We start from the raw sequence: 15760 nt of genomic DNA on the forward strand, positions 1-15760 counted from the left end.
TTTTTTCCAAAAAAAAAAAAAAAAAAAAAAAACACCACACGTTTGCAATGACCAGCATTGTATTCTCTAGGGCAGTGGTTCTCAACCTTTTTACTGTCGTGACCCCTTGATAAAATTTCACAAGTTGTGAGGACCCCTAACAAAATTATTTTCGTAGCGTGGGTTGTCAGCACCCAAGGCAAGACAAGTAATGTGCGCCCCTAACCCACGGACATTAAGTGCTCCCTGAGTCCCTTCCACACATACAGTATTAAACCCCTTATGGTACATTTTAGGATGTACCACTCTCTTTGTTCTCCTTTCGTTCCCTTTAATCTCCCTCTATCCTAATTTCTTGAGTTTTTTCCCCATCCTTCTCTCTATCCTAATTTCTTGTTCTTTCTCTCCCTTTTTCTTTGTTCCTCCCCCTCTTTTCCTCTCCCTTCCATGTATTCTCTATTTTCATTACTTCTCTTACTCCTTGGTGAGGGGTGAATGGGATGAGTGGCAGTGCTGGTGGGAGTTGGGATGAGTGGCAATGCTGAGGGGACTTCTGATCAGCCAACTTGGGTGCTCTTGATCAAGGTCATCTGCTGATCTTAGAACTGTAGTGGGGACTTTTAATGGCAACTACAAATCACAGATAGTGTTACTCACTGCATCTCCGGCTTCACTGTGTTTCGTAGCAGTGACATCTATGCTGAAATCAGGAGATGGGGTCTCCTCCAGCCCCTCTCACTTCACATTCCTCACCAGTCAGCTGACCTCTAGTCTCTGCCCCCCAGCCATGCCGTGCACTGCGGCTGCGAAGAAGCTGAGTGGGCGGCCGCGGGCTTCAGGAATAGCCCAGCTGGGCGGCCACAGGCTCCAGGGACAGCCCAGGATTTGGTGACCCCTGGCAAATCATCATTTGACCCCCAGGTTGAGAACCACTGCTCTAGGGTCTCTGCTATAAAAAAAAAAAATTATGCTTTTTACATGGAGAGAAATGTAAGAATTAGCATGGTGGGCAAGTGGTTAAGATTGTGTGGGGGATTGAATCGAGATTGCATTTTTTTTTTTCACCGATTAATCGTGCAATTCTACTTTAGGCCCTAAAGTGGTTGTAATGGCACAAAGTATCATGCTTGATTACTGCGCAGATCTAGACTACACAAAGCACACCAAAATTCAAGAATACACATGCCTCTTATTTGGACACCATCTGCTTATCCCAAGGTTTGGCTTACATTTTAGTTACGCTGGATATCTGCTGGGATTTAATTTTTTTTTATTTTTTTGGGGCTAGACAAATAAAACCTTCTAATCGGAAGCCCTTTTACGAAAGTACATATATTTGATAACCTGTCGCACAGAAAACAGTTGATTACAACTAGGGCTGCAACTAACGATTATTTTCATAATCGATTAGTTGGCTGATTATTGGTTCGATTAATCAGTTAATAAACAAAAAAAAAAAAGTGTGGTGTATAATTTAGTTAATATATAACGTTTTAAAAAAAGGCAATTTATTCTTAAATATCTCTATTCAGCGGTAAAAATAAACAACTAACTATATGGTTAGGGATCAAAATATCTAATCCACTGAGAATAACAGAAGAGATATACTGTATAAATTGTTAGAGAAGAGATATACTGTACATACTATTAAAGGGTGAATCTGATAAACATTTTCAGACTCAGAGATCAAATGTCTCCTTTCAAAAAAAAAAAATGTCATTTTAAGAACGTTCGTACGATTTTCTAATCATTAGTGGGGTCAAGTCGACGTTCATTTTCAACCACAGTGACGGGAAAATTTTGAAATAGAAAAAAAACTTCTTGGTCAAAGGAATTTTCAGACAGTGTATGTGGTTTTCGTTCAGAAATTACATTCATTTTAAAAACAGAATGTTAAAAACAAGTGAAAATGTCAAACAACATTCTTTCATTCAGCGAATGTACAAAGATTTTTCGTCTGAATATTCTCGTGTGAAAATTGATCCTTGTGGCCAGACTAAGGCTCGGTACACACCTAGGTAGTTTGCTTTTGATCTTTCTGCAGTGCTTTTTGCTGTGCGTTTTGATTTTTGCGCACGTGATTTTGCGGCGATTCGCGTTTTTGCTCAATTTGTTGGGCAGATTAAAAAACACAAATTGCTGCAAAAACGCATTAAATGCTTTTCTACACCTTCTCCATTGAAGTATATTAAACCAAAAGAGCACAGTTTTTGCGTTAAAAAAAAAAAGTCCCTGACCCTTTCCAAATACGCAGCGGCTGAAAAAAAGCATAGATGTGAACGCGTCCAATGAGAAACCATGTTAATGAACTGCAGTGCGCTTCTGCAAAAAAGCACCAAAAACACAGATGTAAACCAGGTCTAAGACGTTTAGTAACATAATGGGGTTAAAAAAAAAAAAAAACAAACCTAAAATTAGCCCTTTATATGTTACTGGCCGATTAATCGATTATGAAAATAGTAATCGATTAATTTCATAATTGATTTGTTTCAGCCCTAATTACAACATAGGCTTGAGATGTCACAGCAGTTGTGAAAGAAAGTTTCAAAAAGAAAATTCTTGGGGAAATAAGGTTCCAAGAAAGTTTGTTCATCTTTCCAAGAATTTTTGTATGATTTTTCCTTTTGGTTTGAAATTCTATCCATCTATGGCCAGCTTTAGTGAACTTAACAAGGTTAGAGCCTGTTTGCCTAGATAAGCAAAAACTTTACATAAGCACTTCGGTAGGAAAGAAATGCAGAACACTTACAAATAGAAATCCCAAGGACAGTAACCAGAACCTCCACAATTTACATATTGAGCTTGGTTCCCATTTTAAAAACCAAGTGTGCTCTTACAAAACACTAAAGAGAACCAAGTGTTAAAAGTTCTCTTTAGCAGCCATAGCACCACCCCCCCCCCCCCCCCCGGTTTTACTTAGCTGAGCCAGCCCTGGAACATCATCCGGCGGGGACGTGCTGTCCCTCTGCCTGGGGTTCTCGGCTCTTGATTGGATAGTTTGATAGCCTCTTTAGTTATGCCCCATTCTCATAAGCCAAATCTGTGCATATAGACACCTGAGAACGCTGCATCCAATCTTGGCAAACTGACATCACCCACCACTCGGTGGACCCTAAACTGCCAGAGATCACAGGATATCCCAGCAGGTCGCCACTGCCTGAGACAAATTTTATTTAATCCACAGACAAATTAATATGCACATGCAAGCAAAGAACATCAAGCAACACAAATCTGCTCTAGTTGGAACGCATTGCAGTTCATCCTGGGAACAAATGGTTGGACAGCTGACATGTTTTGGGGGGTCATGCCCCTTGCCGGAGCTCTGAGGAAGGGGCAAGACCTCCGAAACCCGTCAGTTCACCAACCATTTGTTCCCAGGACAAACTGCAATGCGTTCAAACTGGAGCAGATGTGTTGCTTGGCTTGATATTTTCTTGCATGTAAGTATCCATTTGTCAATGGTAATGCACGAGGTGGTTGCGCCCTCTTGTGTTTTATTTTTTGCAGTTGGTTGCAAAGATTTCCTGGTCTGGGGAGGGCTGCACCCTTGATTGCCAATTTGGCAAGGAGTGCGATAGAAGAATATCCCTGGGTTTAGCGCTAAAGTGTTTTTGGGTGTTTTCACTGCTACCTGATCCTGCCCAGGACAGGAGGTGGCAGACTTCAACGTGGCCACTACTCAGACCTGGAAGGGAGAGGAGGCTAACCAGCATACACATCTCCATCTTAGGTGATTCACCGGCGGCCGTTGCGCTGATTGTTTCTAAAGTTGCCATAAACGGGCAGTGACGGAGGAACGTCCCGTCCCATTGTTACAGGAAAGGGCTTTCTAACCTTTTTAAAAATGGCACTGTGATCTGCCTTAAATCACATCATTTCCTGTCAGGAGATAACGCAATTTTTGTTCACAGTACTGCCCACAGACACCTGGGAAATTATGGCAAGGAGCGCAACGGACCAAGAAGTAGCAGATTAGGACTACAAAAGCAACAGGGTGTTTCTGGCAAGTATACATTTAAAAAAAAAAAAAAAAAAAAAAAAAAAAAAAATTTAGGGTGGAACTCCACTTTAAGATTTTTAAAAGGCAGTTTCTTGAATCGAGTTGGATATGGAAGCTGTGTGAATGAAGCAAGATACATTCCTTTTGTTGACCGGTAAAAGCTGATGGCCAGGCCCGTCCCCTGCTTAGTTATACAGGAGCGGTTCCATTTCTCTTCCAGGGAGGTGAGAAATTGTAGGACAGAGATAGCCCATGCTTGATTAGAGGGTGAAATCCATGAGTGGAGCTAATGGGAAAGGAAATATTCCTAGGTTCATTAGGTAAAAATGTGCTGCAGTTATAGAGCACTCCAAAAAGGGAGAGGGGACTTGTATTCCGAGCTGGAGCAGAAGGCCTTGAGACAAAATTGATTATTTTGGAGCAAAGCTTGGAAAGGGAAATCAGTCAGGCCAGAGACAAATTTAGGTTGGTCCACTACTGGAATCAGACGAGATGAGAGGCTCCGGAGGAAACATCTTTCGGCTTGAAATAAATTTGACAGTGTAGCCTACCAGAGGGTGGGTTGAGGTCAAGGGCGATCCCAAGCCATGGGATACATAGAGAGGCTTCTTCCAGTTGGATCCAGTGTTTGTTCTGGGCGAAAATACACCAATCTAAAATATACACTAGATGGACTACTCTGTGGTACTTTACAGGATCAGGAAAACCCAACCACAGCATAATTTGGGGTGTGAGAGCAGCATGTTTGAGAAATGCTTCTGCCACCCCAGTTGGAGGGGTTTGAAGAAGGTAGAATAGCCTCACTTAAATATTCATTTTGATAATATGATTTCTACCAAACCACGAGAAAAATAGTGTAGACCACTTTCTCAGATCCTGCCGGAGCCTGGTCAGCACAGGGGGGAAATGAACCCTTTGAGACAATGTCAGGTAGGCCCCTAGGTATTGAATGTGGCTTTGGGCCCACTTATGAGAAATGAGGCTTAAGAGCATCCATAGTTACATAGTAGGTGAGGTTGAAAAAAAACACCAACCCAAAAGTCCAACCTGTGAGAGTGTTTTTATGTCATTATTACATTGTATATCCCTGTATGTTGTGGTCGTTCAGATGCCTAATAGTTTAAAAATGAATCAATGCTCTCTGCTGAAACCACTGCCTGTGAGAGAATTCCACATTCTTACCTCTCTTACAGTAAAGAACCCTCTATGCAGTTTAAAGTTAAACCACTTCTCTTCTAATTTTACTGAATGGTCGCATGTCTTTAAATTCCCTTTCGCGGAAGAGTTTTATCCCAATTGTGGGGTCACCAGTACGGTATTTGTACAATGAAATCATATCCCCTCTCAAGCGTCTCTTCTCCAGAGTGAAAAAGTTCAATTCTTGTAACCTTGTCTCAACCAAGGTCTTCCAGTCCCTTTATTAGCTTTGTTGCCCTTATCTGGACTCTCTCCAGTTCTAGCACATCCTTCCTGAGGACTGGTGCCTAGACCTGGACAGCATACTCCAGGTGCGGCCGGACCAGAGTCTTGTAGAGTAAGAGAATTATCGTTTTATCTCTGGAGTTAAATTTTCCTTTTAATGCATGCCATCAGTCTGTTGGCTTTGCTTGCAGCTGCTTGGCATTACATGCCACCACTGAGCCCATCTACTAGGACCCCTGAGTCCTTCTCTATCCTAGATTCCCCAGAGGTTCTGCCCCTAGTGTGTAGATTGCATTTATATTTTTGCCACCCAAATGCATTATTTTACATTAAACTTCAATTGCCATGTAGTTGCCCACCACATTAATTTGTTCAGATCTTCTTGTAAGGTTTTCGGTCTACAGAGACTTTATTGCCCTGCTTAGCTTTGTATCGTCTGCAAATACTGAGTTTGGGCTGTTTATCCCATCCTCCAGAAAGTTTATGAATTAAATAGGACTGGTCCCAGCACAGAACCCTGGGGGACCCCACTTTCCACACGGGACCATTTCGAGTACTCCCTATTAGAGGTCGACCGATATATCGGCCGGCCGATATTTGGCTTTTTTTACTTAATCGGCATCGGCCGATTGTGCTGATAAAAAAAAGCCGATTATACCTTCAGCGGGACTTGCAAATGACTTCTGTAATAGAAGTCAATGCAAGTTTTCTGAAGTTTTCTTCTCTCCTCCTCTGGGCAGCCTGCCAAGTCTGATAAGAAGATACATTTTATCTCTTTCAGGTTCTTTTATCAATAGACTGAACTCTGTGGAGAAGTTCTCAGTTTAACCATTTAAAGCGGGGTTCCACCCAAATTTTGAACAATATCTGTATGTATTCTCTTCCTTGCCTAGATGCTGACATGCCCTTTAAAAAAATTTAAATCGCTGTAATTACCTTTTATTTTTCTATTCTTCTTTGCACTTCCTGGTTCTCCTCCCGTGGGAGTAGGCGTGTTTCTAGCCTCTCCCAGACTCCTGGGAGCTAGTCTCAGGCTTCCCAGGATGCCACTGAGCATGTGCGGGAATGAGCGGTGAATGCTGGGAGCACAGCATTCGCCACATCCAGGAAATAAATGCTTGTGGGCTTCAAATGCCCACAATGAAGATGGAAACCGCCTGCAGTGAATAATATAAGTTATTCTTTCCGACGAAATCTGACACAGGCGGACTTATTACACACAATATGTGAGTATGTAATGCTGAAGTTTGTGAATGAACTCAAAAAAAAAAAAGAAAAAAAAAAAAAAAGATAGATAAGTGGACCCCCGCTTTAAAGACTAAATCTTTTCTGACACTTGTTGCTTACAAGTAAAAATCCTGTATTTTCTGCTAGAAAATCACTTAGAACCCCCAAACATTATATATATTTTTTCTAGCAGAGACCCTAGGGAATAAAATAGCGGTTTTTGCAATATTTTATGTCACACAGTATTTGCGCAGCGGTCTTTCAAACGCAATTTTTTTTGAAAAAATACACTAATGAAATAAAAAAAAAAAAAAAAAAAAAAAAAAAGCAGTAAAGTTAGCCCATTTTTTTTCGTCCAAAAGTTTTGATTACCTGTTTTTGTGTATTTAATATTTAAGATAGTTATTTTTTTTTAATCTAAATTATACATACAAGTGAACTGATTGGAGGTTTGTTTTGTTTAATAAATGTTTAAATATAAAACATTTTCTGTATCACTTATGGCTGCTTTCACACTGGAGCGGGCATGCGTTGACGGTAAAACGCTGTTAGTTTTAGCGGCGCTTTACCGTCATTTTAGCGGCGCTATTCGGCTGCTAGCGGGGCGCTTATAACCCAGCTAGCAGCCGAAGAAGGGGTTAAATGCGCCCCTGAAGCGCTGCTGCCCAAACGCTTTGCAGGCGCTTCGGCAGCGGTGCGCATTCATTTCAATGGGCAGGAGTGGTGGAGGAGCGGTATACACCGCTCCAAAGATGCCGCTTGCAGGACTTTGTTTTAACATCCTGCCAGCGCATCGCCTCAATGTGAAAGCACTCGAGCTTTCACATAGACTGCAGGGGAGCCGTTTTACAGGCGCTATTTTTAGCCCAAAAGCGCCTGAAAAACGCCCCAGTGTGAAAGGGGTCTAACTGTTAGATTTTATGCGATGAAGGGAAAAAAAAAAAAAAAAGAAAAGAAATCGGCCTAATATCTCGGCCCAAAAAAAATCGGCATCATATATCGGCCATCGGCCACCGCGATTTCGAAATATCGGCTTTGGCATCGGCCAGAGAAAAACCCATATCAGTCGACCTCTACTCCCTATCACTACCCTCTGAACTCACCCCTGTAGCCAGATTTCAACCCATGTACTCACCCTATGGTCCATGCGCACAGACATTAGTATGTACAGTAAACGTTTATGGGGAACTTTATCAAATGCCTTTGCAAAATCCAGATACACCACATCTATGGGCCTTCCTTTATCTAGATGGCAGCTCATCTCATAGAAGGTTAAAAGATTGGTTTGGCAAAAACTATTCTTCATGAATCCATGCCGATTACTGCTAATGATACCGTTTTCACTACTAAAATATTGTATATTGTCCCTTATCCCCTCCAAGAGCTTGCATACTATTGATGTTAGGCTAACTGGTCTGTAATACCTAGGGACGCATTTTGGCCCTTTTTTGAATATTGGTGCTACATTGGAGAAAAGCCAATCAGCTTGTACCATTCCAGCCAGTAGTCCAAAGTAGCCCAAACAAGGTTAACTTTGAGGGCTTCGGATTTGTGAACATGTTTAAGTCAGAAAGGTCACCATATTATCTAAACTCATGCATAAGACTTGGGAGGAAAGGGTAGACGGGGATATCAGTGTTTCTCAACTCCAGTCAAGGTGCCACAACAGGTCATGTTTTCATTTCCCATTATTTTGCACAGGTGATTTGATCAGATTCAGACTTGGTAATTACCACAGTTGTTTCATTTGAAGGAAATCCTAAAAACATGACACGTCATGGTGCCCTGAGAAATACTGATCTATATACCTGGCAATTGTGTTCCCCCTGGGATACGTGTAACCTGGAAATATTCTGATTAGCTCTAATATCTCCCAAGCGGGGCAGTAAATCACATTGATCAGATTCCTAAAATGAGCCCTGAATTTTAGATTCGGAGGACCCTTTTAATGAGAGGCCAATCAACCCAGTCAAATGTCTTCAGGTTTTAGTGCACAAAGACACAATATAATTACCAATTTTTGGTAAAATATAAAAGATGTTGCATGGAGTAAATACCACACCTGTCAAATAGAAACAAACTATGGTACTTAAAATTATCCATAGACAAGGCCTGTAAAAGTGATCACATGGCTGTAGAACTGCTCAGATCACTTTTACATAAAAGCAATTTGAGAAAACAACAAAAAGGACTATGGCTGCAGCCATGATCCTGGTTTAAGGAATATTAATTAGGGGTAGAGGGCGCTACCTTACCAGGGTACCTTGATTTTGTGATATAATAAACCTCAAAGGAAAAAGGGGACAAGAAAAGATGAAAGTGAAAATAAAATTGAAACCAACCCCTTATTCACTCATTTAGGTAGTGAGTCTAATTGTCCAGTGTTACCTAAATGGACTGTGCTACCAGGTGAGTCTTATACCTAATATGCAGGTATACACCGTGTGGCTAATCAACATAGATTAATAAAGTGACATTTTGTAAGAATTATGACATTCCAAAAAAATAAAATAAAAACTAAATAATAATTATAAAACACCATCGACGTTGTCAGCTGGAACGGTGGACCCTGAGGACCCATACACATCACACTGCTGGTTGCTACTACACGCCTACTACCCCTGCAGGGGTGCAGGGAGCTGGTGAGTGGGGATCTTTGAGGGGGAGCACCGCGAGTCACCGGATTTGATCAGCTGGTTATCACGAAAGTCACTTACCACAGACGTCTTTACTTTGATACTGGACTTTGATACATTAATTTAAATTTATTTAATATACTTTTCACTTATTTTATTTCACACCTGGTTATTTAATCTAATGTGCAGCCCTGCACTATATGCTTAATGGTGGGATCATCTAACTCACCTCTTATAAAAGCACATTTGGACATTATTGGAGACTAATATAGGTTTCAATCCGTGCTGTTTTATAATTATTTTTTAGTTTTTATTTTATTTTTTGGAATGTCATAATTCTTACAAAATGTCACTTTATTAATCTATGTTGATTAGCCACACGGTGTATACCTGCATATTAGGTATAAGACTCACCTGGTAGCACAGTCCATTTAGGTAACACTGGACAATTAGACTCACTACCTAAATGAGTGAATAAGGGGTTGGTTTCAATTTTATTTTCACTTTCATCTTTTCTTGTCCCCTTTTTCCTTTGAGGTTTATTATATCACAAAATCAAGGTACCCTGGTAAGGTAGCGCCCTCTACCCCTAATATTCCTTATATCATTTAACTCACTCCTTCGGGGGTAAGTGTAAGGGGAGGCTGCAAGCCTTCAGGTCCGTGAGCATGGAAACCCGTTCCCCATGATCCTGGTTTAACAGCCTCTCGCCCAGGACGTTTACATAATAACACTGGATGGGAAGTTGTTAAAAATGTTAGCCGACGTTCAGCTTTAATTTGTTTGATCCATCCAACACTAACCTCTCCTCAGACTGACAATGCTGCTGTCCAATGGTGGCTACATTACTCCATTCACACCATAAGGTGGTGCGGGAAAACTACTTTGCATGCACGTTTCCCACACCACAATCATACACACTGCAGTTGCGATCTGCAACAGGTGTCAATGTTAACACCCCAACTGAAAGTTGCAAACGATGTGCATTTTCCTGCACCAGATCGCATGGCACTTCCACTTGCGTTTTCAAAAAGTAGAGCATCCACTACTTTTGATGTGGTGGTTAAAAATGAATGGGCTCAAAGCTCACTGCACTGAACCACAGCACGTTCCTGTATGACTACTACTGCAAGGATATAAAAACTACTTGTCCAAGTGACTAAATCAGGGTCCCAATCTACTTGTCCTGATAAGTAATGTCTGGGGCTTTTTTTTTTAATGAAAGGGGCTTTACGGCAACATTTTAATGTTTAACATAGCACTGTTTATTGCCTACTCACCTCCCTGCCTTCAGCACTGCACACAGGGACTAGCAGGGATGGGAGAGACCTTGCGGTGTGGTGAGCACAGATTGGATGCACATCAGGAAACAGGAGTGTCAGGATTTAACGCTCAGCAAATAAATGAGGCACCGGTCCAATGTCCTCACACACAGAGGGACTTGGTTGCTCAGTACAAGCACATGCTGAGCAGCAAAGTCAAGCTTTGGTGTCCGCTCTGTTAACCACTTGAGTTCGAGGATCTTACACCTTCATGAACAGGCCATTTTTGCTATTCAGCACTGTACTACTTTAGGTGGCAGCTGCGCGGTCATGCAACACTGTATGCAAGTGTGTTATTCGTTTCACACAAAGTTTTCTTTTGGTGGTCGTTGATCACTGCTCATTTAAGTTTTGTGATTAACGAAAAACAAAACGAAAAAACAAAAAACAAAATGTGTGATTTCTCCCCCCCCCCGATATTTTTTCTTGTATGTTTTATGACAGTAGAAAATATCACATTTAGTGAAAAATTTAGGTCAAAAAGTATTCTGAGCATTCCAATTGGTCAGCGCCGTCACATGTGCAACACCGACCAATAAGCAGCCGCATAGCCCATCCTGTCAGCTATGGAGAAGGCACATGGATGCAGAGAGGATTTCTAACCCCAGGATCCCTTGGCGCAGATATACCAGGGTCTAGAACAAGAGATTGCCATGGTCAAGGTCAGGGGACTTGTAAGTTCACCTTACAGATTTTTCTGTAAAGGTGAACTTAAGCCCCATACACACTATCAGATTTTCTGCTGAGTTTTTCCTTCAGATTTACCAAGACCATATAATATGAGGTCAAACCTTAGGAGTTTCCATGTGTATGCAATCAGGCCGGCCCTTACACTACATGGTTTTGGTAAATCTGAAGGAAAAACTCAGCAGAAAATCTGATAGTGTGTATGGGGCTTTGCACTTTAAAATCAGATTTATTTTGATAAAATGTTTTTGGAGTAAAAATCTATCTAAAGATAGTTTTCTATTTAAGATACATTCATTTTGTTTATTAAGCATGAAATGGATCTTACCTATGTTTCATAAGGGATGTATATTCTGCAATAGTTACCTTTTTGGTAAACTAATTCTATGAGATAACATGCACTGCATTAATGCGCTCACAAAATTTCACAGGTGCCATAAGATAAAACAAAGTTGAGGAATATTCCTTCATCCCATTGTTTTGCAAATCAATGTACACTACAAACTAAGATTGAGTCGGTTCCGATATTGCCGTTTTACTAGCCTGACAGCTGCTTATTCCATATAGGAAAACTTCATTTTGTTTGCAAATATTAAAAATTCTAACTACCAGCAAGAATAAGACCTTACATTTAAAGATCATTTTAGATCCATCATGATAGCACCTGTTAGCAAGCATCCACTCACCTGCTGCCACCACGTCCCTCACCTTGTTGCGTCACTGCTGCATCACCAGCTGTCCCATTAACGTGAATGGGACTGTCGGTGAGTCAACAGCGGGTCAGAGGAGCCGCTGCAGAACAGAGATGACAGTTGCTCTTTAAAAATAATGATTTAAAAATCGAGCCTTTTACCTAGTGATTTAAATCTTGATTTAAATCAAATCCACCCTGGTCACCATAGTAACACTGTACAACTCTGAGGGTTCGATAAGGGTTTTTTTTTTTTACATTTTGTTTGTCATTACAATGAAGATCATTGTAAAAGCAAAGTTTTCAATGTTCATAATAGTTTAATCGTTCATGTGATTACTAGTGATCTGTGATTAGCTGTGGCCAATCACATTGTACAGGGTGCTGTGATTGGCCAAGGTACCATGTGACAACTGTTGGAATGAATTTATTCATAACAGCTTTGTTGACATTGTTAACTCCTCCCGAGTAACAGTATCTGCCGGACACAGCAGTTGCACGCTAAACCCGGTGTTGGCACATGATGTACGCGATTGTGCCTGCACGGTGGCACAAAATCGCAGTACATGTACAAAAAAAAAAAAGTAAACCCTGTTGCTTTCCCGCAGCAGGGATAAATGTAAAGAAAAACAAAACAAAAACCCCACACGCCTGCCCAAAGCCTGGGACCTGCAGTGACACGATTAGCTCATTCCTGTAGCGTGAACCAACCATAAGACAGGTGTGTGACTGACCAGATCACTGGGTGACAAAAAGAAAATGAATTAGTAAGCTGTAACAAGTTACAATTTTGGGGGGGTTAATAGCTCTGTTGAGTGGGAAACATGCTAAGAAAAATCAGGTGAACGATCGGATTTTCCTTGTTTCACAGCAAGTCTGAACTGAGAAAGGGAAAAAATGTATGAAAATTGTCGAAGGACAGCCTTTTTTATTTGATGTTTCTTGTACGAAAACTAAAAATGAAACAAAAAAAGGTTCATTTTTTTTCCGTACGAGAGATTTTGGAGTTTGACCCTTTGGAAAGGTCGGAATCGGCTGCTTCGAAAGTTGTGTACATCAGAAATTCACACGATCGCTCCGCAGATGAAAACGTGCACCCAATTTTCTTTACGAGCCTTAAAGTAGATGTAAGCCCAATTCATTAAATTTGAGTTGGGCACATATCTGCAGTGTTTTGTCAACTCATCAAAGCACTATGTTGTGTAGCTGTCTCCTGCTCCATTCTGTTTTCAGCCTGATAACTTCTGACAAGTTCTCTGTCACATGACAAAAGCAGCCCGAGTTTTGCGTTAGGGAGGATGCTATAAACAGATTAGCAGAGTCCTAAACTATTCAACGATCAGCTCTACGCCTTTCCTCCAATCAACTGTCTTGGCTGTATGCCCAAGGCTTCACTGCACTGTTGAAAAGGAAGAGAAAATCTAACACGATCAACTTTTTAAACAGTATATAAAGCTGAAGACAGCAGATACACATAAAACTTATGTAGGGAGATTTGTTTCATCTCTGTATCACCTGAGGCTTAACATCCACTTTAAGGTTACGTTTACACTAGCTTTAAAACCAAGCGTTTCATTAACTTTTTTTGAAGCTTCAGAAATGCCTGCCAAAACTGTATTGCAGCAGCCATGGTCTTGTCAAAATTGACCCAAGGTGTTTGCCGATGTTCTATTGAGAATTGCCCTCCGTCGAAAAATGCCTCTGATGGGTCAGCGCAGGCACAGTACACAACGTCACTCTACCTAATATGTTGATCAGCTGGCGTGATATGCGCAGATTGTCGGGGCAGTATCCGACGATCTGCCAAGTGCTGAGGGAGAATGTAATTGCCAGATTCTGCCTCGCTATTTGTGTGCAACCCGCCCTTAGACACAAGCCAAATCCATTTAACACACTCAAGCGGCCATGCAACAGACAGAAAACACGCCGTTCAATACAGCCAAAACCCACCCCGTAACAGCGAGGCAGAATCTGACAATTTCATTCTCAGAGCGCTGAGTAGATTGTCAAGATACTGCCTCTGATGATCTGCGCAGTGTTGTCACGCCAGCTGATCAACATATCAGCTGGAGTGACATTGTGTACTGGTTGCCTACCCCTGGTGTAGAGATTTTGTTATTTCTTGGCAACGCTTCCCAAACGTCACTGGGAGCTTGATGCGTTTGCAGTACATTTACATTAACGGACACATTTCAGAAGTGTCGAAGCCCGGCATTCTATTGAGAAAGGCCCTCCATCGAAAATGTCTGATGGGTCTGAAACGCATCAAACTCCCCAATAACGTTCACAGCACTTTTGTAAAGCGTTGCTAGCCAGGACGACAAAACAAAACGTCTACACCAGGAGTAGGCAACCAGTAGCCCTCCAGCTGTTGTGGAACTACATTTCCCATGAGGCATCGCAAGGCTGGTAGTTACTCCCAGAGGCATGATGGGACTTGTAGTTCTGCAACAGCTGGAGGGCCCCAGGTTGTCTATAGAATATAAAAACCAAGAGGGGAATCCGGTAAATGTTAATGCCATTAGGTGCATCAGCAGGTGCTTTGCAATGTCTAAAGAAGTTGTAAAACAATGATGCATAGAGCTCTGGTAGAAAGTAGAAGGTCCCACAGCCCAGACTAGGACAAAGTTCCTGGGAGGCCAGAGCTAGGCCGGGAATAGTAGGATGCACATTCCATCCGTGCTAAAGTCATGAAGCAGTTAGGCCCAGTTAGTGAATAGATAGAGAAAGCTTGTAGCGCCCTCACATGTGTGCCCCCCTGGAGGTGCAGGGAGCCCAGGGTGACACCACACGAGGAAGGAAGTGCCCAGCTGAAGATACAGAAGGAGGCTCGTGCTGAGGGGGCGGGGAAGCGGGACACGGGGGAGAGGAGGATGGGGGGGCTCGGCTCTTCCATATGTGACGGCCGCATTCCCATCCTCCTCAGGCGCCCGCCACGCGGCTCTCTCCTCGCGCCACTCGTGCGGCCCGACCGGCAGAGACACCTCAGGCGTGGCCATGGCGGCCTCCTATGGGAAACGCGAGAGTTTCCTCAGTTCAGAGACACGCTGCTCCGGGCTCCTCCTCCTTCAAACCCTCCGCTCCGTCCACAGCCAGCACATTCCACCCCATATCGACGTCTTCTCGCCTCCCCCCCCAACACCAGCCTCGCTAAGCCCATCTATCGCTCCCCGCACCGTATGGCTACGTTCAGTAACGGCCCCGGCGTCGCGGCTTTACTCACCGGTTCCACGGTCGCCATTTTAGATAGCTGTGACTGCACAGCTGCCGCTGGCAGGGATGAAGAGGAGAGGCGAGAATAAAAAAAACTATTCAAACCGGGTTGGTTTGGGGCGGGTCACGTGACGTCCGGCCGCTTCTGGGCCTGCGTGGCCCCGCCCGGTCCGCCTCCCCCGTTGCTCGCAGGGAGTTGTAGTCGCGTTTCCCTAATTGGCATTCGCGTCATGTGGGAAAGTGGGCGGTGACGTCAGCTTGGGCGGGCGAGGATGATGGTGATTGGTGGGGTGAAGGGTAAAGGGAACGTGTTTGCCTATCCGGGGGTGAGCACGCGGAGGGTGGCCTTGTATAGGTTTAGGGAGCGCTTTGTATTGTCGGGATTAGGATGGAGGAAGGCGGCTTTAGAAAAAGGCTCCTCAGCACGGTCCACGTGGTTAGATGGGGCATTCGCTCACATTGAAACTGGGGCTGGTCACAAAGGATGGCTTTATTGTCATTTGCATGCATACATGTGAGGAAGGACACGTGTAGTAAGAGAAACATGGGGGCTGGTATTGTGAAGAACTTCCAGAGGACTACA

At 42.8% G+C, this 15760-nt stretch overlaps 1 protein-coding gene across 1 annotated transcript in view; it reads right to left on the bottom strand.

Moving 5' to 3' along the window:
* Positions 1-15333, bottom strand: part of EIF4E (eukaryotic translation initiation factor 4E) — a 43972-nt gene extending 28639 nt beyond the window's left edge. Inside the window, exon 1 of the mRNA XM_073601247.1 lies at positions 15188-15333. Within this exon, the coding sequence (XP_073457348.1) occupies positions 15188-15205 (18 nt within the window). The 5' untranslated portion in view covers positions 15206-15333. The remainder of the gene's footprint in view (positions 1-15187) is intronic.
* Positions 15334-15760: the final 427 nt, after the last annotated feature.

Source organism: Aquarana catesbeiana, linkage group LG01 (assembly GCF_042186555.1).
Source record: "Aquarana catesbeiana isolate 2022-GZ linkage group LG01, ASM4218655v1, whole genome shotgun sequence".
Taxonomy (NCBI): domain Eukaryota; kingdom Metazoa; phylum Chordata; class Amphibia; order Anura; family Ranidae; genus Aquarana; species Aquarana catesbeiana.